General features: G+C 49.4%; 1 protein-coding gene across 1 annotated transcript in view; it reads left to right on the forward strand.

Moving 5' to 3' along the window:
* SHB (Src homology 2 domain containing adaptor protein B) overlaps positions 1-22,089 on the forward strand; it is a 133,397-nt gene that overhangs the window by 70,563 nt on the left and 40,745 nt on the right. The window contains exon 3 of the mRNA XM_012657223.1: positions 16,524-16,739. Coding sequence (XP_012512677.1) covers positions 16,524-16,739 — 216 coding nt within the window. The remainder of the gene's footprint in view (positions 1-16,523; positions 16,740-22,089) is intronic.

Genomic DNA, 22,089 nt, shown 5'->3' on the forward strand with positions numbered 1-22,089 from the left:
AGATCTACCAATTTTACCTCTGAAAAGGCCATTTGCAGTTTCCACTCCCTCCAACGGTCTATGAGTACGGTTCCCTTGTTAGAGTAGACGAATGTGTTTCAAAATATTTTTTTAATGCTAAATTCTGAACTCGCAAAAGGCTGTTTGTTTGTGTTGTTCTTCACCAGTATTTACCGAGCATCTGTGGAGCCAGGCTTGTGCTGGGCAGTGCAGGGGATGTGTGCAGGTCCATCAGTCTGGACCTCGGCCCTCAGCAGTTGGGTGGGGGTGGGAAGGGAGCATGCAGAAGGCTAGAAAATGACAGAAGCCTCAGGGTTCCCGGGTTGGGGAAAAGATGCCAGAGAGGGTGCTGGATTCATCTTTGATCCTCCACACTGCCTTCAGCACACTTGGGGGGGTTGCGTGTCAGTAACTGGCATCCCAAACTAGACAGAGCTGGGACATGAAGCTTGGGGGGCAGCAGCATGTCAGCCTGACGCACCTGGAGGGGAGCAGATTGGAAGAGGGCACCAGCAGAGAGGCCATTTCTACTCAGAGTCTCACAGTGCCTCTGCTCTCACGTTCTGGAAGTTGCTGACGCCTTTCACACAGTACTGAGCCTCTTCAGGACACCTTTTAGGGCCCTGAGGAAGAGTTATTCTAGTTCTTATAACAAAAACATTCATTTTCCAGATGTTTCCTTCCACATAATTCTTGGAATGGTTGTGTGGATGGTGTCATCTGTTACTATTCAGGTTATTAAGTATGGAATGTCCGATTTCCTTACGTACTAAGTTTGGCAGTTGGTATCTCTGACATTTCACTTTCACACTTCTTATTTTACTTTTATTGTGAAGGTAATCTTCAAGTCTTTCAACACATGTTTTGGCTTGTGATTATGTTTCAAATTTTTTTTAAGAGCAATTTTTGTGAAACCATGGGTAAATCAAAGATTCCTATTATTTTTGAATATGAGTTCCATCACGGAACCAATGCAGCGCAGACAGCTCAATATCAGCAAAGTGTTTGGGAAAGATGTGGCTAATGAACGTACAATACAGCAATGGTTTGAGAAGTTCTGTTCTGGTGACTTCAATCTTGAAAATGAGTCATGTGCGCTACCTGAGACCAAGGTGGATAATGGTGAGCTGGAAGCTGTAGTGGAAGCGAATCCATCTCAACCTACGTGTGAATTAGCAGCAAGGTTTGACGTTACTATTCCAACAATATTGGACCATTTGAAACAAATTGGCAAGGTAAAGAAGCTGGACAGATGGTTTCTGCGTGAATTAAACGACCATCAGAAGAGAAATCATCTCGAAGCTTGCCTTTCTTTGCTGTCATGACATAAGGGCGAACCATTTCTATGCTGTATTGTTACGTGTGATGAAAAATGGATTCTTTTTGACAATCACAAGCGTTCAGCACAATGGCTGGATAAAGATGAAGTGCCGAAACATAGTCCAAAACCGAGTATTCATCAGAAAAAGGTAATGGTGTCTGTTTGGTCCAGCGCTGGTATTATCCACTACAGCTTCATGAAACCTGGTCAGTCAGTTATAGTGATGTCTACTGCAACCAACTGGACGAAATGATGAGGACGCTTGTGATTAAGCAGCCGACATTGGTCAGTAGAGACAGGCCAATTCTCTTGCAAGACAATGCTCGACCACATGTCGCATAAACAACGCTGTTCAAACTGCACAGGCTGGACTTGGAAACTCTTTGTCATCTACCATATTCACCAGACCTTGCACCAACTGACTACCACTTCTTGCGAGGAAAAATATTCAGTCTCAATAAGCTGTGGAAAACTCCTTTCGCAATTTCATTGCCACTCGTTTTCTAGGCTGCTTCATGCTGACATAAACAAATTACTGTTAAGATGGCAAAACTGTGTTGATAGTTTATGTGCATACTTTGATTAATTGTACTGCTTGTAGTATGAGATATCATAAACTACACGTTAGATTTGAAATCGGACATTTCATATTTAATGATCTCATAGCTATTGATTAAAAAGAGCCACTTGAGAGTAATTTTGAACAGTGGCAGCTTTCAGGTTCCTGGTTCCTGTGTGTCATCCCACAAGCCTTCCCCTCCCCCACTCCTCTTTAAAACAAAAGACGTTTCATAGTGTTTTTTGTGCTGTGACACCGAGAAGTACAAAATGTGATGGTAGAGTTGGGAAGTCCAGCAGAGCAGGAGTTGTAAGACTCCTCGCTCAGGAACTGTGCTGACGTCTCACTCTGTGACTGTGGCAAGACCCTCTGAGTTTCCCGTTTCCCCTCTTAAATGGGGATGCTGCCTCCTTCTGCAATTGGGTGGTTATCAGAACCAAATAATGCAAAGGTTTTTGTGGACCATGAAGTGCTATATGGAAGGAGGGAGTCTTGCTGTTAGTCTTTTTTTTGTTAAATTTGGGTTGGCCCTTGGCAGGTGATCACTCCTGGGCCAGATGGGGACCCGTGGCTCAGGGTGGCTTTGCTACTGTTGCGTCTCCTGAAGGTAGTATTGCAGGTCTTCTTAGAGAACTGCTTGTTGGGCTCCATGCTAAGTTCTTTGAGGTCAGGAAAAGTGGCAGATGGATCCTCCCTGCACTATTATAAGGAGGTTTCCTTATAGACTTGACTCTGAGTTGGTCCAGTCTTTGCAGGAACTCTGCTTCTTGAGAAGGGAAACAGATGAGCCGCCAGCCCAAGGACCATATGCAGGGTCTGTGGGGAAGGACCCTTCATGGAGGCGTGAGTTAGTTAGGGTTCTCCAGAGAAACAGAACCAGTAGGGGTGTGTGTAAAGAAACTGTATGGAAACTGGCAAGTCCCAAGATTTGCCAGTTGGCAAATTGGAGACCCAAGAGAGCCAATGGTTTAGTGCTAGTCCAAGGCTGAAGGCCTCAGAACCAGGAGAGTCAGTGGTGTAATTCAAGTCTGAAGGCAGGAAGAAAGCCGGTGTCCCAGTTCAAAGGCAGTTAGGCAGGGGAATTTGTTCTTGCTCAGGGGAGGGTTGGCCTTTTTGTTGTGTGCAGACCTTTGGCTGATTGGACAAGGCCCACCCACAATGGGGGGATTGCAATCTGCTTAAATATTTAAATATTGATGTCATACAGAAACAGAATAATGTTTGACCAAATACCTACGCACCCCATAGGCCAGCCAAGTTGACACATAAAATGAACCATCCCAGGAAGGAAAGCGCAACTTCGTATTGAAGTAGAGCTTCTCACCGGGCAGGGTTCTTACACGTGGTGAGTGAATTTTGGAGGCATTTGCTGGAAGGTGGTTAGGATGCAGAGGTTGGCGACCCACACATTGGTAGGACGTGTGCTGTCGTACACATCCCCTTTTCCCTTCACATGCCACAGCACTGGAACAAGAAGCATGTGTGACTATCTGCTCCTTGTAGAAGCAGACTGAGGGACTCTGGAGTCAGAAAAGCCTCTGGTTGTCTGGTTCTACCCCTGTCACCTCACCTACGAGGGAGGAATGTTAGCCCCAGTGGATGGGGCAGCTGGCCAGGTTCACACAGCTGGTGAGCGGAGAGCCAGGCTGGTCCCAGGCCGGCAGCCTCATCGTCACTATCCAGAAGGCAGAGGTTGTCTGTACGTCTCTGGGGGGATTAGTTCCTGTCTTGAAGCAGTTCCAAAGTGAGGAAGGCTGGGCAGAGTGCTCGCCAGATCACAGCAAGTTGCTTCCGCCTGGGCAGCTGCGCTGGGCATGGGGCACGATGCCAGCAATACCCTCAGCTCGAGGCAGTGCCCCTGTGATTAGCCCCAGGTGTGCAGGTGGGGTTTGGCTGGGAGGCCTGGCATGTGGGGAGGGGTACAGGGCACGAGCCATTGGGTGTAGGTAGAGGGAAGGGTCGTGCCCAGAAGAGGGCCCTGGCTCTGCCTTGGGAGGCTGGCACCCTGCACCACTGTCGATTTGTAATGACTAAGCGCCAGCCAGACGGGACCAGCAGCCTGAAGTGGCCGCTCCTTTAACGCACTAGAATGTGCTGAGTATCTCCTTGATGGGCAGCCCTCTTCCTCATGATACCGTCTCTGCTCTCCTCCCAGACTGATGGAATGAATCCTGTGGGCACCTGCGTTTGGTCAGATAAACCTCAGGGCTGGGAGGGGGCCCTGAGATGACCCCCGTTGCCCTGACTGATGAGCAGCTGACAACAGAGGGAAGAAGTGACTTGCCAGTCATCTCAGCCTGGCGGGGCAAGGACCGAGCTGGAGCCAGGCCTGGGCTCTTCCAGGGCTCGCTTCCCTTCTGACTCACCTGCGTTGTGTTCTTTTGTGCCTGGTGGAGTGAGGGGGCACCGGCTTGGGTTGGGAGGGCAGGGCAGACAGCTGCACGGTGGAGAACATGGGAGTCTTAGGTGGGGAGAGGCCCCCCAAAGGCGTGCTCTGCGTGGTTCCATGAGAACGGCAGGTGGAGCTGCTTGGTAAGTGGTAAGGCCCCCGTAGGGTAAGGGCTGTAGCTGTGACTGGTCTGGCACGAAAGCCTGTCCCCCGTGGCTTTACCTCATTAGAATGTGGCCCCAGGCTTCTCTGGAAGCCGAGATCTCACCATGCCCAGCAGACTGGAAGATCGCGTCAGTGGGGCGCTGGTCCTCCCTACAGCACAGTCCGTTGATACTCAGAAGACACAAGGCGGGACGCACATCTGGCTCCTGTTTGCCACGGCCCCAGGAAGTCCCTGCTGGGCCCTGGCCTCTGTCCGCAGCATGGCGGGGTGTGGGAACGCCCACCCCTTCAGGGTTGGCCCGAGGATACTGGTGCCACCCTGCTGGACTTATCTCTGCCCCTCATCCTGGTGGAAACGCCAGCACGTCCACGTTTGGCGGCTGTTGACGGGAGTGTGTTTTTCTTTCTGGAGTCCTGGACATCCTCTGTCCATTTCTTGAAAGGGCGGAGCCCTGATCGGAGGGCCCAACCTTCGGATTATCAGCAACTGATTACCACACCCTGGTGCTTCCTGCCAACTTCGAAAAGGAATTTTGTGTATGTGAAACACAAACCTGATTAAGGCTTCTGGTCCATCTTTCCCAATTTCCTGCCCTTTGGAGCTTGTACCCCTCATCCTGGCGTTCTAGGCCCTCCACAGCCTGGCCCCATCTTCTTTTGGGGGCCACTCGGTCTGTCTACCTCATGAGCACCAGGCTTATGGCAACAGGAACTATTTGATTTTACCTCAGAATCCCCTCAGACTTTGTTCATGCTTGCCCTGCCTCTGCTGCTGTTTCTGCTGGTGACCTCATCTTCTCCTCTGTAATCTTTCTCCTCCTCCTTGAATGCATTCTATTCCTGGGGCCACATATCGCTGTTTGTGACACCAGGTGGGTCCTTCAGCTTCCTTGACCCTCACAGGGTCTCCTTGCACAAGGACTTGAGATTCTGTGAAGTGCCACCTCCTCCCTGAAGTTTTACTACATCCTGGGACTGGATTTACCTTCTGTTTCCGTGGAGCAACCAGTGCACGTACCACTTTAGTGCACTTGGAGCCAGCTTAGCCTCTGCACCGGTCGGAACCTCAGTTTCTGCATTGTAAAACGCAGTCTAACTCCTCTCTTTGTGTCTTGGAGATGAGGAATAATTTGTTACCAATGCCCGGGACGGTGCCTGGCACAGGCAGGCACTCAGTAACTTCTAAGTCTTGTTAACTCATAGGATGGTGGCATCCTGATTCTTCTGCTAAGCCGTGTGTTCTCTGAGAGGGAGAAGCCTTGTCTAATGCCGTATAAGTGCTCAGCACCTGGCCTAGGATCTGGCATGGCCCCTGGCAGGCATCCCGTGGTGTTCGAAGAAGAAAAGCAGGCAGCTTGCCCCCTTGCCTGTGAAGGACATAGAATCAAAAAGCTGTCTCCTAAGAAAGTGAGGCCCGTTCACTCCCTGCCTTGGGCCCTCGGAGCAGCGAGCTCGCCTCAGTGAGTCTCCACGGGGGATGGCGCCAGAACTCGGGCCTGCAGCGGCTCAGAGCCCTCCGCACGCAAAGGCAGTCACCGGAAGATCAGAGTGACGGGCAGGGCTGAACGACTCGGCGGTAATTACGGAGAGCACCCACAGTCCCTGTGGCAAGACCCGTGTGGCCTTTTAAATCGTGATGAAATGAAAGCACATTTGTTGTCACCAGGTGTGCAGGCTGTCTCCCTGCTGGTACTTCAGGCCAGAGGGGGTCCCAAGGAGACCCTGTCACTGCACAGATGACCAACAAAGGGAGCAAGCCCAGGCTTCCTGACTCCAGAGCTGGGCCTTCGCCTCGCCCTTGGGCTGAGCATAAAAGATCAAGCAGCAAGGTTCCGGGCGGCGACAGGCTCTGCTCTGCTTCCGATACGAGCATTGTTCTTGTCCCACAGCCCTGCTTCCACAGAGCTCACCCTCTGTTGCTTGGGTGTTTCTGTGCACTCCTGGAAAAGAGATGGCAAAAGGACTCCAATTAGTCAGTCTACTGGCTTCTAGACAGCTCCGGAAACTAGACTAGATAGAAGAGGAGAGGTGGGGCCTCCTGCTTGTGTGAGGGTTGGAATGTCTCCAGGCTCTGTCCCTGCCCTGCTCTGCCCTTGCAGGCCTGAGCATCCACCCCAAAGGACTCCTGCTGTCCCACGCCATCCACCATTAGCCTCTGTGGAACCCCTGAATGCAGACGCCCTTGAAGCACCCTGGTTAGGAGGAGGATCCTTCTCCAGCAGATGTTTGAGCAGTTCAGATGGAGAGAAACTCCTGTCTCTCCCCTTTGATGTGGTACCCTTGAACTTGGCTGGGTTTGCACTGCATGTCTAATTAGGAACAGCCGCCTGCCACTCCTGTGGAGCTCATCGCTCAGTCTGTGGTGCCAGGTGTGCTTTTAACACCTCAGAGACCTGACTGAAATAGATGCCCTGCCTCCAGAAGATTAAAAACAACGCAAACTGATAAGAGATGTCAGACAACTTCTGGGCAAGGCACAAAGAGCCCTGGTCCAAGAGTTAGGGGTCCTGGGGCCTAGTCCCTGCTACTCTCTTCTCTTCCCCAAGTCTCAGTTTCCCCATCTGTAAAACAGTGGGAACAGACATACCCAAGACCTCCCCTGTATGTTTCATCCATGTACAAGAGCTGACCCTGAGCATGGCTCCCATGTGGGGGTGTCACATTGCCAAAGCAGCAGTGACATTGGAAGTTGTGGACCCAGAAATGGAAACAGGCTCAGAGGTTAGTTGAAACCCCTCCGTTTCCAACACAGGATTGGCCTGTAAAGTTTCAGTAAGCAGCCTTCTGTGGCTTGGGGGGCAAAGGACATCTCAGAGGAAGAGGAGTCTTGGGTAGGGCTCTAAGGAAGCCCCCAGTAGTGGTGATTGAAATAATAATTCATCGAGCACTTTCTGTGTACCAGGCACCGTTCTGAACACTTGACATATGTGGATTCGTTTAATCCCCATGATATCCCTCCAAGGTGGGTACTGTTGTTCCCCCTCTAGAGACGAGGAAACTGAGGCAACTTGCCCCAGGTCACCTGCTGGAGCCAGGATTCAGGCCAAACAGTCAGGTGGAATCAATGTTTCCACCCACCACACAGTGCTGTTGTACCTGTCGGTTCACCTGGACCCAGGCCTTTGCCTGCCTCCAGGAGGTGGTGTGGGACAGCCCCAGTCGGTTGCAGGTGCATGGTTCCAGTAACGCAGCCCTTCCTGACACCAGCAGGGGCTCTGAGTCTAGTCTCCCCACAGCCCTGGCATCTCAGGCACGGATCCCCAGTGGCTGCAAAGCCATGTGAGAGATGGCTAGGGGATGCTGGTGGCAGGACCTGGGAGTAGAGGGTCACACGTCCCTATTGAGTTCTGCCACCCTATGATTTGGGAGTGGTGTGAATTCCTAGGCAAGCCCAGCCAAGAAAATTAGAGGTGAGGGGCCTGCAGGCTGGCGTCTGTCATTTCCAGTGCGGCTCCTGCACACCTGTGCCAGCCTCTCCCCGCACAGCTCCACCCTGCCTAGAGGTTCCAGGGCACCTCTCCCTAAACACTCTTGGGGGTACCGTCCTGCGGCATTTAAGGCCATCCAGAAGCCCACTTCCACCTGTATGCAGCGTTTCCTGCCACTGGGCACCTGTAAGCCCACCACCCCCCTGAGCAACCCCACGTTCACCTTAGACTTTTGATCCCCTGGGCCTCTGCCTCAGTTCTTCCCCCATCCAATGCCCATTTTCTCTGCCACGCCACTGTGCCATGACCTTGTATCTAGATTCTTTAAGGCCCTCCCAGGTTCCCACGAAGGAAAGCCGTGTCTTAGTTCACGGGTTGTAGTATCAAGTGTGCTCCCATTAAGGAGCCTGAGCTGTGTCTATTCGTGTCGGGGGCTCTGGCCCCCAGGAGGCCAGGACTGCCTCCCATTCCTCTCTGTCTCCTCTCACTCTGGACATTCGGTAGATACTTGGTTGGATGCGAGGACAGAGGGATGCTGGTGCTGCTGGAAAAGACAGGGTTAGGGGGGCAGAGATGTGTGCCGATGTGTTTGGCCTCAGTTTCCCAGAGAGTGAAGCCAAGCCCTCTTTTTCTGTTCTCGAAGGGTAGGTCAGGAGGTCAAGAAGAGGTTTCTTGTCTTCCAGTCTTCTGGCTGATAAAAGATGTTTACCATAAAGTGTGTTATATATTATTTCATTAGATGTGTGTCCATCTGCTTTCAAAATATGGATTTGAGGCTTTCCACAATAAGAAGAAATTTCCAGGCATACCTCATTTTATTATGCTTTGCAGATGTTGCATTTTTTTACAGATTGAAGTTTTGTGGCAACCTGAGATGAGCAAGTCTATCAGTGCCATTTTTCCAACAGCATGTGTTCACTTTGTGCCACCTTTTGGTAATTTGCCCAATATTTCAAACTTTTTCATTATTATTTGTTGTGCTAATCTGTTGTCAGTGATCTTTGATATCATTATTGAAATTGCTTTGGAGCACTATAAACCTCACCCATTTAAGACAGAGAACTCAATTCCCAAACGTTCTACGTGTTCTGACTGCTTTACTAACTGGCCATTTCCCAGTCTCTGTCCCCCTCCTCCTCTCTTCTCCCTATTCTCTGAGACTCAACAATGTTGAAATTAGGCAATTAACCCTATGGTGGTCTCTAAGTGTTCAAGTGAAAGGAAGAATCACACATCTCTCGTTTTAAATTATTTAAATTAAAAGCTAGAAATGATTAAGCTTAGCGAGGAAGGCATGTTGAAAGCCGAGATAGGCCAAAAGCTAGGCCTCTTGCACCAAAGAATTAGCCAAATTGTAAATGCAAAGGAAAAGTTCTTGAAGGAAATTAAAAGTGCTACTCCAGCGAACACACCAATGACAAGAAAGTGAAACAGCCTATTGCTGATACGGAGAAAGTTTGAGTTGTCTGGATAGAAGATCAAACCAGCTGTAACATTCCCTTGAGCCAAACCTAATCCAGAGCAAGTCCCTAACTCTCTTCAATTCTGTGAAGGCAGAGAGAGGTGAGGAAGCTGCAGAAGAGAAGTTGGAAGCTTGCAGAGATTGGTTCATAAGGTTTCAGGAAAGAAGCTGTCTCTGTAACAGAAAAGTGCAAGGTGAAGCAGCAAGTTATCTTGAAGATCTAGCTAAGAGCGCTGATGAAGGTGGCTACACTAAACAACAGAGTTTCAGTGTAGACAAAACAGCCTTACATTTTGGGGAAGATGCCATCTAGGACTTTCATAGCTAGAGAGGAGAAGTCAGTGTCTGGCTCCAAAGGTTTGAATGACAGGCAGACTCTCGTTAGGGGCTAATGCAGCTGGTGACTTTAAGTTGAAGCCAGTGCTCATTGACCATCCTGAAAATCCTAGGGCCCTTAAGAATTGCGCTAAATCTACTCTGCCTATGCTCTATCAATGGAACAGCAAAGCCTGGATGACAGCATATCTGCTTACAGTGTGATTTACTGAATATTTTAAGCTCACTGTTGAGACTTACTGCTCAGAAAAAAAGATTCCCTTCAAAATATCCCTGCTCATTGACAATGCACCTGGTCACCCAAGAACTCTTATAGAAATGTACAAGGAGATTGACGTTGTTTTCATGCCTGCTAACGCAAGATCCATTCTGCAGCCCATAGATCAAGAAGTCGTTTCAACTTCCCAGTCTTGTTATTTAAGAAATACATCTTATAAGGCTAGAGCTGCCATAGACGGTTGATTCCCCTGATGGATCTGGGCAAAGTAAATTGAAAACCTCTTGGAGAGGAGGATTCACCATTCTAGAAGCCATTAAGAACATTCCTGATTCATGAGGAGGTCAAAATATCAACATTAACAGGAGTTCGGAAGACACTGAGGATCCCTCATAGATGACTTTGAGGGGTTCAAGACTTCAGTGGGGGAAGGAACTGCAGATGTGGCAGAAGCTGCAAGAGAACGTCTAAAATTAGAAGGGAGCTTGAAGCTGTGACTGAATTGCTGCAATCTCATGATCAAAAACGAACGTGGAGTTGCTTCTAAGGGGCGAGCAAAGACAGTGGTTACTTGAGATGGAATCTATTCCTGGTGAAGATGCTGTGAACATTGTTGAAATGACAACAAAGGATTTAGAATAGTATATAAAATCGATTGATAAAGCAGCAGCAGAGTTTGAGAGGATTGACTCCAATTTCGAAAGAAGTTCCACTGTGGGCAAAATGCTATCAAACAGCATCGCATGCTACAGAGAAATCTTTCATGAAAGGAAAAGTCAGTTGATGCACAGACTTCATTGTTGTCTTATTTTAAGAAATTGCCACAGCTGTCCCAGCCTGCAGCAACCACCACCCTGAGTGGTCAGCAGCCATCAACCTCTTGCAAGACCCTCCACCAGCCAAAAGATTATGACCCAGATGATCATTAGCATTTTTTTAGCAATGAAGTATTTTCTCATGTACATTGTTTTTTAAGACAGTGCTTTTTCTCATTTAATACACTACAATAATAGCGTAAACATAACTTTTATATTCACTGGGAAACCAAAAACTTTGTGTGACTCTATTGTGATATTCACTTTATTATAGTGGTCTGGAGCTGAACTCACAATATCTCCAAGATATGCCTGTATATAATAAGGCTGTTATAATGGAAGTCAAAACGGATGTACAAGAAAGGGCAAGTGAATCTACCCATTATGTAAGCTAAGATAGATCCTGAGGTTGAGGATCAAAATTAACACTGAGCTCCCTGGCAGCCAAAGTGAAAAAAGGGGATCACACAACAGGAACTCTCTTTCATTGTTGGTGGGAATGCAAAATGGTACAGTCACTTTGGAATACAGTTTGGAAGTTTCTTAAAAAAACTAAACATACTCTTATCATGTGATCTAGCAATCACATATTTACTCAAAGGAGTTGAAAACTTAGGTTCACACAAAATTCTACACACATTTATCTACAGCAGCTTTATTCACTATTTCTAATACTTGGAAACAACCAAGATGTTCTTTAGTGGGTGAATGAATAAACTGTGGTGCATCCAGACAATGGAATATTATTAAACACTAAAAAGAAATGAGCTGTCAAGCCACAAAAAGATATGGAAGAAACTGAAATGCATATTTCTAAGAGAAAGAAGCCATTCTGAAAGGTCACATACTGTAGGATTCCAACTATGACATTCTGGAAAAGGCAAAACTACAAGGACAGTAAAAAGATCGATTGTTGCTCGGGAGTGGAGGGAAGGAGCGGCTAATAGGCACATTTGTCCAAACCCGTAGAATGTACAACACCAACAGTGAGCACTAATATAAACCGTGGACTTTGGGTGGTGATGTGTCATGTATGTTCATCACCCGTAACAAATATGTCACTCTAACAGGGGATGTGGATATCGGGGGAGGCTATGCCGGGAGTATATGGGATATCTCTGTACTTTCCACTCGATTTTGCTGTGAGTCCAAAATTGCTCTAAAATGTAAAGTCTCTTTTTTTAAAGGAGGGCACAGAGTGGCAAAGACTGGAGAAGAGTGTAGCTTGTTGCTTGTGGACTGGGGACCTCTAAACCCTCATCACATCCACTCGGGGTTGTCGCCTGCTGTCTTCCCCGCCCTTGCCTTCTCTGCATTCCTGGGGGCAGCACGCCTGCCCAGCCTCCTGGTGAATGTGTCCAGACTGACTCTTAATATCCCTTCCAGTTCCAACATTCTCTGATTCTAAAGAAAGTGCTTTATTTTTCTGTTCTTTCTCCATGTGTAGTTCCATTGCAAGCCTTTCTATTCCAGAGGTCAGCAGAAATCCCCACCCTGTTAATGTAATGTTTCTGCTCTCTGCCTAAGAAGCATGAAATTACAGCCTGCCACCTAATATGGAAGGTCATTTTCCATAAATGTATAGATGGTGATATCCAGATAATTTGTGACTTACAACATACGGTCCCTGGCTCCCCTGTTAGATCAGTCTCTGGGCCGTCACGGATTGCCCTGACTAATAAGGAGAACAGACCTGGTCTTTAGGCAGGAGACAGTGCTGTCTGGTAGACTGGCTGGCACAATGGTCCTCAGCTTTCTGGGCTCTGGGTGAACTTCTCCTGGGGGAGGAGATGTGCTCCCTAAATGGGCATTTTCTCAGGGAAAGGCAGCTGCTTCCTACACACATAACAGCTCCTGGCAGCCCAACGTGCTTAAAATCTTATTTATTTTCATGTGTTCCTTGTCGTAATTACATTTTTTCTTTACTAGTGTCTTTATTCATTATTTAAAGCAACTTTCAAAAATAATTATACAATAATCTCTTCCCATGTATACGGTAGCTATTTCCCTTCCTGTATTGGGTTTTCAGCTCTTTGTTCGTGTGTGTCTGTACTTACAACGTCGCTGTCATCAGAGTGTGGATATTACAGGCAAAATGTGCGATGCCAGTATTTAGCAATTCCCAAGCAAGGAGCAGAATTCCTTTGGGGCCTTGTTCACATTGCCCAGGACTTGTTTAGAAAACTGGCCTCATACGCTTTGCCCTCAACAAATAAACAATCTTGTATCTTACTTTTTAATTTAGCATAATTTCATGCACGCTTTTCCATGTAGCTACATAATCTTCAGATTTATCATTTTAATGGCTGCTTAATATTCCATCCAGTTAACATGCCATAATTTACTTAACTGCTCCCTATTGTTGGGGCCTTAATGAAAATTTGAATTCACCGTGTAATATAGGAGGCTTGTTTTAATGGTTACCATTATAACTTCCCTGCCCTAACTGCAAGCCATTACTAACCCAGCCTTGGTAAGGTGCAGATGCTTTCGGAACAATAAATCCTGTATGAGAGGTATATGCACAAGTCTGTCTGATTTAATAGCTAATCTGTTCACTGCACATGTTTTCCTTTTAGGCTGGTATTTATGTAGAATATGTATCTCTTCTGAATATTGTATAATATTAAACTGTATGCATTTGGCATATTGTTCCAGATACTTTATCACTGCTGTCAGGGACTTTCATAAATTAGCTAGAATTGGGGGTAAATAGTGGTTCCTGGCTGTCAGTTCTCATTCATTTATCCCGCCCACATTCACTGAGTATCTATTCGGAGCTGGGCTCCGTGAGAGCGGGAGTGAGCAAAGGCATTCTGATTATTGGGGACTGACGGGCAGTACATCTGTGGATTGCTTTGTGGTATCTTTAGATTCAGTGGCAAATCACATGAAAAGTGCTTTGTAAACTGTAGTGTACACAGTAATGGTTGCGGGTCCTGCTTTTGGGAAGGGGGGTGAAAAGAAGGGTGGTTTCCCCGGGTCAGTGCCTTATCAGCTACAATGTCCTCAATCCTGAGAATTCCCCAGACAAGAGGCTAGACTTCACTCCTCAAAACCCCCGGGAGAAGAGCTGGGCACGGTGGCTCACGCCTGTAATTCCAGCTACTTGGATCACTTGAGCTCAGGAGTTTGAGACCAGCCTGGGCAACATAGCAAGACCCATCTCCATACAAAATAATAATAATAAAAAGAACCAGAGGGAGAGTTGTGCAGATGATGAGGATCCTGCAAAGCAGTATGTAACAGATCAAATAGTTCACTAGATTTAGTGATTTGCAAAGTCATCCACAGTACTTTACAGTTGGTCTTCACCTTAAAGTGACCAAGTCTTACCGTTCTATAGCTCTCCCCTTCTCTTTTCCTCTTTCTCCTTCTGTAAAAAGGGAAACATCATCCTCAAGCCTAGTAAATGATTCCAGTTTACTCGTGGGTCCCAACAAAAACCATGTTTTGCCAAAGTATGGGACACCGTCTCATAAGAAATGTAGAGAGGTGGTTTTTATTCTCTTCTTTTCTAGAGAGAAAAAATTATTGTTATTTGCCATGGAAGTGTCCGTGTGCTGCTCGTATCCCCATGAGCTCTCCTACACTTGTGGACCTGCCTGTTAGGCAGAGAGAAAGCAAGCCCTGGCTAAGCCTCCCAGCATTCGGTGGGACCTACCTAGCTGGTTTGGTTCTCATTCATTCTGTGTTTAGCATCTGTTTTTGGCAAAGGATTATGGTTTATGGGATGGAGATGCAAAGTTCCCTTTTTAAATGAATTTATTTAATCTGAAAAGTGAGGCAACATAAATAAAACTGGTAAATTGTTAACAACCCAGGTGGTAGTCGAAAACAGACAAAGTCATGAAGTCAGTTTGTGACTAAATGAAGTTTGGGAAATAGTAGCACAAAGTTAATGTGAACATGAAAGATCACCAGTGCGATGTACTTGGCTTCTGCTTTATCAGGGCGTGTGTGCAGATTAGGGTTTTTGTCACCCCATAACTGGATCACGAAGCCCAGCCTGACAGCAGGGCTCTAGCTCGGGGGAGCTGGCGTCATCTGAGAGCGCTTCTCTGCGAGGCACACAACTTCCGTGGGCTTCTGCCCTTCCTTTATGGCGTCAGAACTCTGACTGGGGAAAGCCTCCAGGGTACATTTAAACAGCTTCCTTACGGCCCTCCCTGTCGCACATCAAGTCTCACCTCCATGGACCGACCCAGTGCTCCAGCCAAAATGGACAGTAAAAACACACACAGTGAATAAAAACTACACAACTTGTTGAACACATTCCCTGCCCAGGGTACACACTAAAATGGAATAGTACTCAGCCTTTCAAACAAATGAAATTCTGACACATGCTATACCATGGAAGAACCTTGAAAACATTATGCTGAGTGAGATGAGCCAGTCACAGAAGGACAAACACCGGACGATTCCACTTGCAGGATGTGCCTAGAGCAGTCAGAGTCATGGTGACATCAAGGAGAATGGTGGCTGCGCAGGCTGGGGGAGAGGAATGGGGCGTTAGTTTTTCGTGGGAACAAAGTTCCAGTTTGGGAAGATGCAAATGTTCTAGAGGCGGATGGTGGCAGTGTGGAAGTATGTGATGCCACTGAGTTGCGCACTGAACAGTGGCTACAATGGTGAATGTTATTACATGCATTGATCACAATGAAAATATAAAGTAGGCATCTAGCACATTCTTTCCAGCCACATTGCCTTGGCTTGCCCTGGTCCTGCCACAGGGAATGCCGCTCCTCCCATCTCCACTCGTTATAGCTGTCAGTTCAAGTGCCACCTCTCTTCCCTCCAGCCCTGCCCCTCCCAGGCCCCGCACTGAGCTCCCTTTGCCCCTAAGATTGTGGTGATTTAGGCACGTGTCGTGTCTCCTGGGAGCAGTAGGCCTCCCAACAGCAGCCCCCAGCGAGCCTGGCTCGGGCCTTGTACTCGAGGCTCGATGATCGAACAGCACGTCAGGTTTCCCTGTTTGACCAGGAAGCACCTCATTTTAGCGTCCTAGCGTCCCTCTTTCCAGCCACCCCTGGCCTCCTTGGAATGAGCAATAGCAGAAATGAACATTTCCTGTCTGGGACCTCATCAAGACAGGGGGGTCACCCCTTGGCCCACACCAGAGCCAGGCCTTGGCATTCTCTTTGGAAGATTTAGGGCTTTCTTTCTTTATTCAGAAGTGAAAATCCCAAATCCCTAGGTGTTCCGCCTAGGAGAAGACAGGCAGGCTCCGGGGGAGGTAGACATGACAGGAGGGGATCACCTAGGTTTCATAGGGTGGAAAATGGTGGTGACCTCAAGGCCACCGGGGGAGGCTCTTTCTTTGTTGGTTCTTTTAAGTGAATGTGTGAGCTGGTTGGGAACTTGGAGAATGGCTCAGTCTCCTTGTACAGATGGGGACTGGAAGTCCAGACAGGGTGGGGAACTTCCCTAGTGGGGAGGAGCCCCCCCTCCACTTCCGTCAGGTGAGAGGGCAAGAGCTCTGCATTTTCTGGGCAGGTGTCAGGACACACCTGCAACATCGTGTTCATGTGTGGGCCCACTCTGCTCTTTAAGACTGAGATTCACAAGTGGATGGAGTTGGGAACCTTCTGGCACCAGTGTTAGGTCCAGGAGCCTGTGATCTTTGAGATCACTTGCCTTGCCCAGTGGGAGCAGGGACGCCGCCTTCGTGGGAGGCAGGTGGTAAAACACAGAAAGGGGCCTGTCTCTCTGTCATCCTCACCTCCAGGCTGGCAGCTCTGAGTTCAAGGGTGTTTCCTGGCGGGGAGCCAGGCGAGGAGGCACAGGCCACGCATCCATTACATCTTTGCTTCCTTCCTTTTTGTCTGCAGAATTTCAAAGGCAGGAAAGTGTCCGGTCCCAGCATAAAGGCATCCAGTTATATGACACCCCTTACGAACCCGAAGGCCAGAGTGTCGACTCGGACTCGGAGACCACCATCAGCCCCCGACTGCGGGAGAGCAAGCTGCCCCAGGACGATGACAGGCCCGCTGATGAGTACGACCAGCCGTGGGAGTGGAACCGGGTCACCATCCCAGCCCTGGCAGGTAAGGAGGCCACGGCCCTGCAGTCCCCTTGGATGTACAGCAGTCCCAGCCCGCGCTCAGCACAAAGTCTGCCGCTTTAGTAGATGATCCAGCAGGTCTCCTCCAAGATGATTTGGGCCCAGAGGAAAGGGAGACACGGAGGGAAAGGAGGCCAAGCCAAGGGGAAACCCTCAGTGTGGCTTCTGGTCTCCCCAGTCATCAGAGACGGTGAGATGCACTTGTTGTCTGGCTGTCTTGGTCCTGCTGATAATGCCCCAGCTCACTGAAGCCAAGATTCCAGGTTTCAGACGGAACTTTCTTAGAGACTAAGAGAAAACCAATCCACAGCGCAGCTCCCGTTAGACCTGGTGGAGCCCGGCAGTCCCACCAGGCCTGTGGGCTGAGCAGGACCTGCGTGGCTCTCAGGGCCCAGGCAAGGGGCGCGGCCCGACCGCTCAGCCCCTCCCACAGGACCCCCCACCCCCAGGCCAAGAGCTCTTGAGTGACCCGGGTGCCCCCCTCCTCTCCACCCAACACTGTTTTTCTAGAATCTGGGTATTCATCGCTGTACCTCCCCGGCGGCCCTTTCGGAGAGCGGTCTGGCCACATGTCACAAGTCATAAACGTGTGCTCACACCCTGTGATTTAATGCCACTCCAGAGAATCCGTGCCAAAGCTATGATCAGAAATTCAGAAAAGGCATTGTTTGTGATCAGGAAAAACCACGAACAACTTGCATGTCCAGCAGTAGGGATCAGTGAAATGGGTTTATTGTGTGTCCGTGTGGTGGAATATTGTGCAGCCACTAAACAGTAATGTTTCGAGTTTATAACAATCCAGGGAAATGCTTCTGTTTAATGTTAAGAGGTAAAAAGCCAGATGCCAACAAATGTGTATGCGTCTAAGAGTTGAGGCATGTACAAAGAGAGACATTGAGTGACTGATTTCTTACCACAGTGAAGGTCATAAAGGGAGAGTGTTTATTTTTAATTTGTTTAAAATTCACTTTGCTGTAAATCTCCTCTTTTTCACACTCAACTAGACCCTTCCTCCCTTTCTAGCCCCCAACAGGGAGGCCTCTGCCTCAATTGCTGTCCTGACTATTCCAGCATATACTTCTCACATCCCCTGGACGTAGCATGCCTTTGAAAAATCCCATTTTTCTACCTAAAATGCTCTTCCCTGCCTTATCGTGTCTGGAAAAATCTGCGCCTCCCTTGAGGCCCAGCTCGGTCGTTGCTGTCTCTGCAAGCCCTCCCTGGTACGTGGCCACGCGTCCCCCGGTCTTCCTTGCTGCCTCTCTGGGTCTGTCAAGTTTCCTGTCACTGACGGAACATTTCTCCCACCACGTCGCAGTTAGTTCTGGAGGTATTGGCCTCGCCTGCCAGGCTGTGAGCTCCTCAGGGGACAGGCTGTCTCATCACCTTTCTGTATCCCTGGCACCTGGTGGCCGAGGGCCACACACAAGAGTAGTCCTCCAAAGACAAGAGTAGTCTTGTGGCTGGAGGCCCTGGGTAACCTGGGTCTCCCCTGTGTGTTTTACAGCCTCCTCCCTTCACCCAAGGAAATCCAAGAACTGTCCCCTGGGCATTCTGATCAGGCGTGGGAGGAGCTAGTGCCATCCAAGATCTTGTTCTTTGCAAACACCAGTTTGATTAAAGGGCTGAAGGGACTCACCCGGCAACTTTCCCAGACAGCAGGGCTGTGGCCTAACATGGCACCCCAGGCAGGTGTGGGGCCTCACCCTTCCCTGGTCTGACCACCTGCAGGTCTCTCAAGGGCTGATGTTACCTTCGATGCTCTAGTCTCGTGTGGCATCTTGCTGACCAAAGTGTGGTTCCTGGACTAGCAGCGTGGTTTCACCTGGGAGCTGCTTAGAAATGCAGGGTCTCAGGTCCCATCCCTGACCTACAGAGTCAGAATCTGTTTTAGCAACATCCCAGGTGATTTGTGTCTATATGAAAGTGAGAAGCACTTACCCTATAGGACGTCCGTCATCTTTTCAGAGGGCTCTCAGGCCAGAACTTGCCCACTTCTGCCCAAAGGTGGTTTTAGAATTTCTGTAAGTTTAGTCGTTCACAAAGGAGCCTAAGGTCTCAGACAGAACTATCTCAGAGTAAGTATCTGAGCCCACAAGTATCCATTTGGCCTTGGTTCTGTGTCACTGAGTTGCTGTCACAGGTGTCATTATCTGTCTGACTTAGGCTGTTGATAGAAGACAGATGCAAAATCATGTCCATGTCTGTGTCTCATCCACTCACTTACCTTTGTGTGTCTTGCTCCAGAGCAGATGCTGGTTGTGCTTTTCCCAAGCAGTTCTTGGCTTGATTCTGGTTTCTGGGGCATAGGAGGAGGAGGCGGCTGTCTCACTTAGGGGCTGGAGGGATGTTGGTGCCAGCCTTCCCTCCCCGTGTCTGGACAGAGCCTGACGGGTGCATTGTTGGTAGACAGCACCCTTGCTGTTTCCTACCCTTGAATGAAAGTGGAGTGAGAACAGTTGCAAAGATGTGGAAACAACCCAAGTGCCCATCAATACATGAGTGGATTCATAAAATGTGGCATATGTATACCATGGAGTTCTACTCAGCCACAAAAAACAATGATGATCTAGCACTTATTGTATTATCCTGGATAGAGCTGGAGCCCATTCTACTAAGTGAAGTATCCCAAGAAGGGAAACACAAGCACCACATGTACTCACCGTCAAATTGGTATTAACTGATCAACACTTAAGTGCACATATAAGAATAACATCTATTGGATGTCGGGCAGGAGCGAGGTGGGAGGAGGGGATGGGTATATTCATACCTAATGGGTGCGGTGGGTGAGCACCGTCTTGGGGATGGACACGCTTGAAGCTCTGACTCAGGCGGGGCAAAGGCAATATATGTAACCTGAACATTTGTACCCCCGTAATATGCTGAAATAAAATAAAAAAGAAAAAATTGGAGTGAGAGGTGTGTGGGCCACTTTTCAGGCATCGAGGATGAGTTGAAGCAGCTCGAATGAATTGCTGAAGTGTCGTCATGGCCCCATTCGTAAACCTGGAAGTGTGGCTACTCAGGAATGACGGAGAGGATTGCCACCTGAGTCCGTGTCTTGTGTGCACGTGTGAGAGTGCACATTATTTCGCGTGCGTGTGGGCGCGTGTATGCGCTCAGGCTTTAGCAAGTCATTGGCGTGGTCAGAGTAGGGCAGCGCCTGGCTGGGCCTCATGCTTGTTGCAATACTTGTTGGAAATGCCCCATGCATTTTTTCTCAGCTCTCGGGAGCTCTGTGTGGGGGTCCCGGGAGCCTGGGGTGCAGGACCCACCATTGAGGAGGGGCTGTGTGGGATGAAGCTGGCTGGGCAAAACCATTAACCCTCTTTTTTCAGCTCTCACATTTGCTGCTTCTGCAGGTTTAGCCTGGATGAAGCAACCTGGGCTAGGAATTGGGTCAGCACTTTCAAATTTCCCAAAGGTGTAGAGTGTGGGGGACCTCCCAAGGGCAGAGCTGGGCTGGCCAACAAGGGGAGTTCAGGGGTAGAGGGCCCAGGCAAGTGGTAAGAATTTCAGTTAGACCTGAGTGTGTGTAATGAGCTTCCCAGCACTAGGGGTGTACAAGCAATAGTGTCAGTGAGGCAGGACTGATGACAGAGGGCGTGTCCTGAGTTGTTGGTCTGTGGTCAGCTCCAGGGCTGCGTCCGTGCTTCAGAAGCCCAGCGTGCTGATCAGAGACGGGGAGAGGGAGACCACTGGATTAGCTCGCTCCGTCCATGAAGCAGAGCGCTGCCCTGCGTTGCACTCGTGGAAAAAGGCAATTCTTTTTTTTTTTTTTTCCCTCCAGGAAGCTGATTGTGGGCTCAGCCAGACCCCCACCCACTGGTCATTCCCCAGGACAGGTGTACGGTCAGGTTTCACCACTGGCTGCATGAAACGGGCCGCAGCCTCTCTGTCCACAGAGAGGTGGGGTGGCTGCCCTGAGCTGACTGCCCCCTTCCCACCTGGCAGAGACACCTGCCTTCTAGAGCTGGCTGGTCTCTGCCCCCAGCCTGCTTTGAATCACCCTCAGGGGTCTTTACTGCAACAAATTTTGAGGCCAGCAGGTGGGTCTAGAAATGGCCTTTCTGCCCTGTCCCCTTCCCACCCCCCAGATGCAGCTCTGGGCCCAGATGAGGCCTGTGCGGCACTCCCTGCCCAGTGCAGGGAAGGGGACAAGGAGCCTCGGATGATGTCGCACTGTCTTGGTGGGGGCGGGGAGGGTGCAGGTTGGTGTGGCAAGTCTAACTAGCCCCTGGGCTTTGTGGCACAGACTGTGACTTGGACAAGTGGAGCTTGCACGGAAAGTGGCCAAGTAGGGAGGGCCAAAGCGCTAGGGTGTGGACAGCCGGTAGAAACAGACCTGGGTGGGGTGGCACAGATTTGGTGTCTTCACATCCCGGAAAGGCCAGTGCAAGGACTGGAATTGAACTTATCCTGCAAGCCTCAGTTTCCTCACCTGGGAAGTGAGACCGGTAGTCCCCCCTGCGGAGGGCCAGGCTTATTGAGTATCACATCAGGACAGTGCTGGCATCATTGTTAGCATTTACTGAGCACTTTCGGACGGCATTGTCTCTAATCCTCACCACCACCCTCTGGGAGGGAGTTTCCTCCTTTCACAGATAAGGAAACTGAGGTCTAAAGAGAAGAAGGGCCAGGGGCCCACAGCTGGTCAGCAGCAGAACCAGCCAGGTCCCACTCCAGAGCCCCTGCCCTGATGCAGGTGGCTGTCTGGCCGCCTTGACTGTGGCCAAGATGCTGCAGGAAGTGTGGTTGGAGCTCTCACCCTTCGATATCCCCAGGCAGGGCACCTTCCCCTCCCTTGCGCCAATTTCTCCCACAGCTACCGTTGGTACGGTACGGTACTCGGCTGTGGGTGCCCACTTGGGGTGGTTCCAGCCGGGGCTTCTGTAGGAGAGCAGGTTCTGGCGGTTCATCCTGGATGACGGGCCAGCACCTTCCCACGGGTCGGTCATGCTCTGCAGCCACTCAGCACAGGGGGGTGAAGGGGCATGCCGTAGAGTCCCACTCCCCCTTGTCCTTCTGGGGAAACTGAGGCCCAGAGAGGGGAAGGAAACTACTGGAGAACCTCATGGCAGAGCCAGTCAGGCCATACGTGGAGGATACATCGGCGTTTCCTTTTAATCCAGTGACTGGAGTTAACAGTTGTGTCTTTAATACTTTGCGGTTGTGGCTGAGAAGAAAGTAAATGGAGTGCTTGCTTATCTGAGGAACCAGACAGCTGGGGAGGATGTGATAAAGGCACCCTCCAGAGCTTCTTGAGAAACAAAGTCATTTCGTTTTTTGACTCGCTGTCTGAAGACTGAAGTTACTTTTCAGGTAGTGCCCTG

Source organism: Propithecus coquereli, unplaced genomic scaffold (genome assembly GCF_000956105.1).
Source record: "Propithecus coquereli isolate 6110/MARCELLA unplaced genomic scaffold, Pcoq_1.0 Scaffold114, whole genome shotgun sequence".
NCBI classification, from domain to species: Eukaryota; Metazoa; Chordata; class Mammalia; order Primates; family Indriidae; genus Propithecus; species Propithecus coquereli.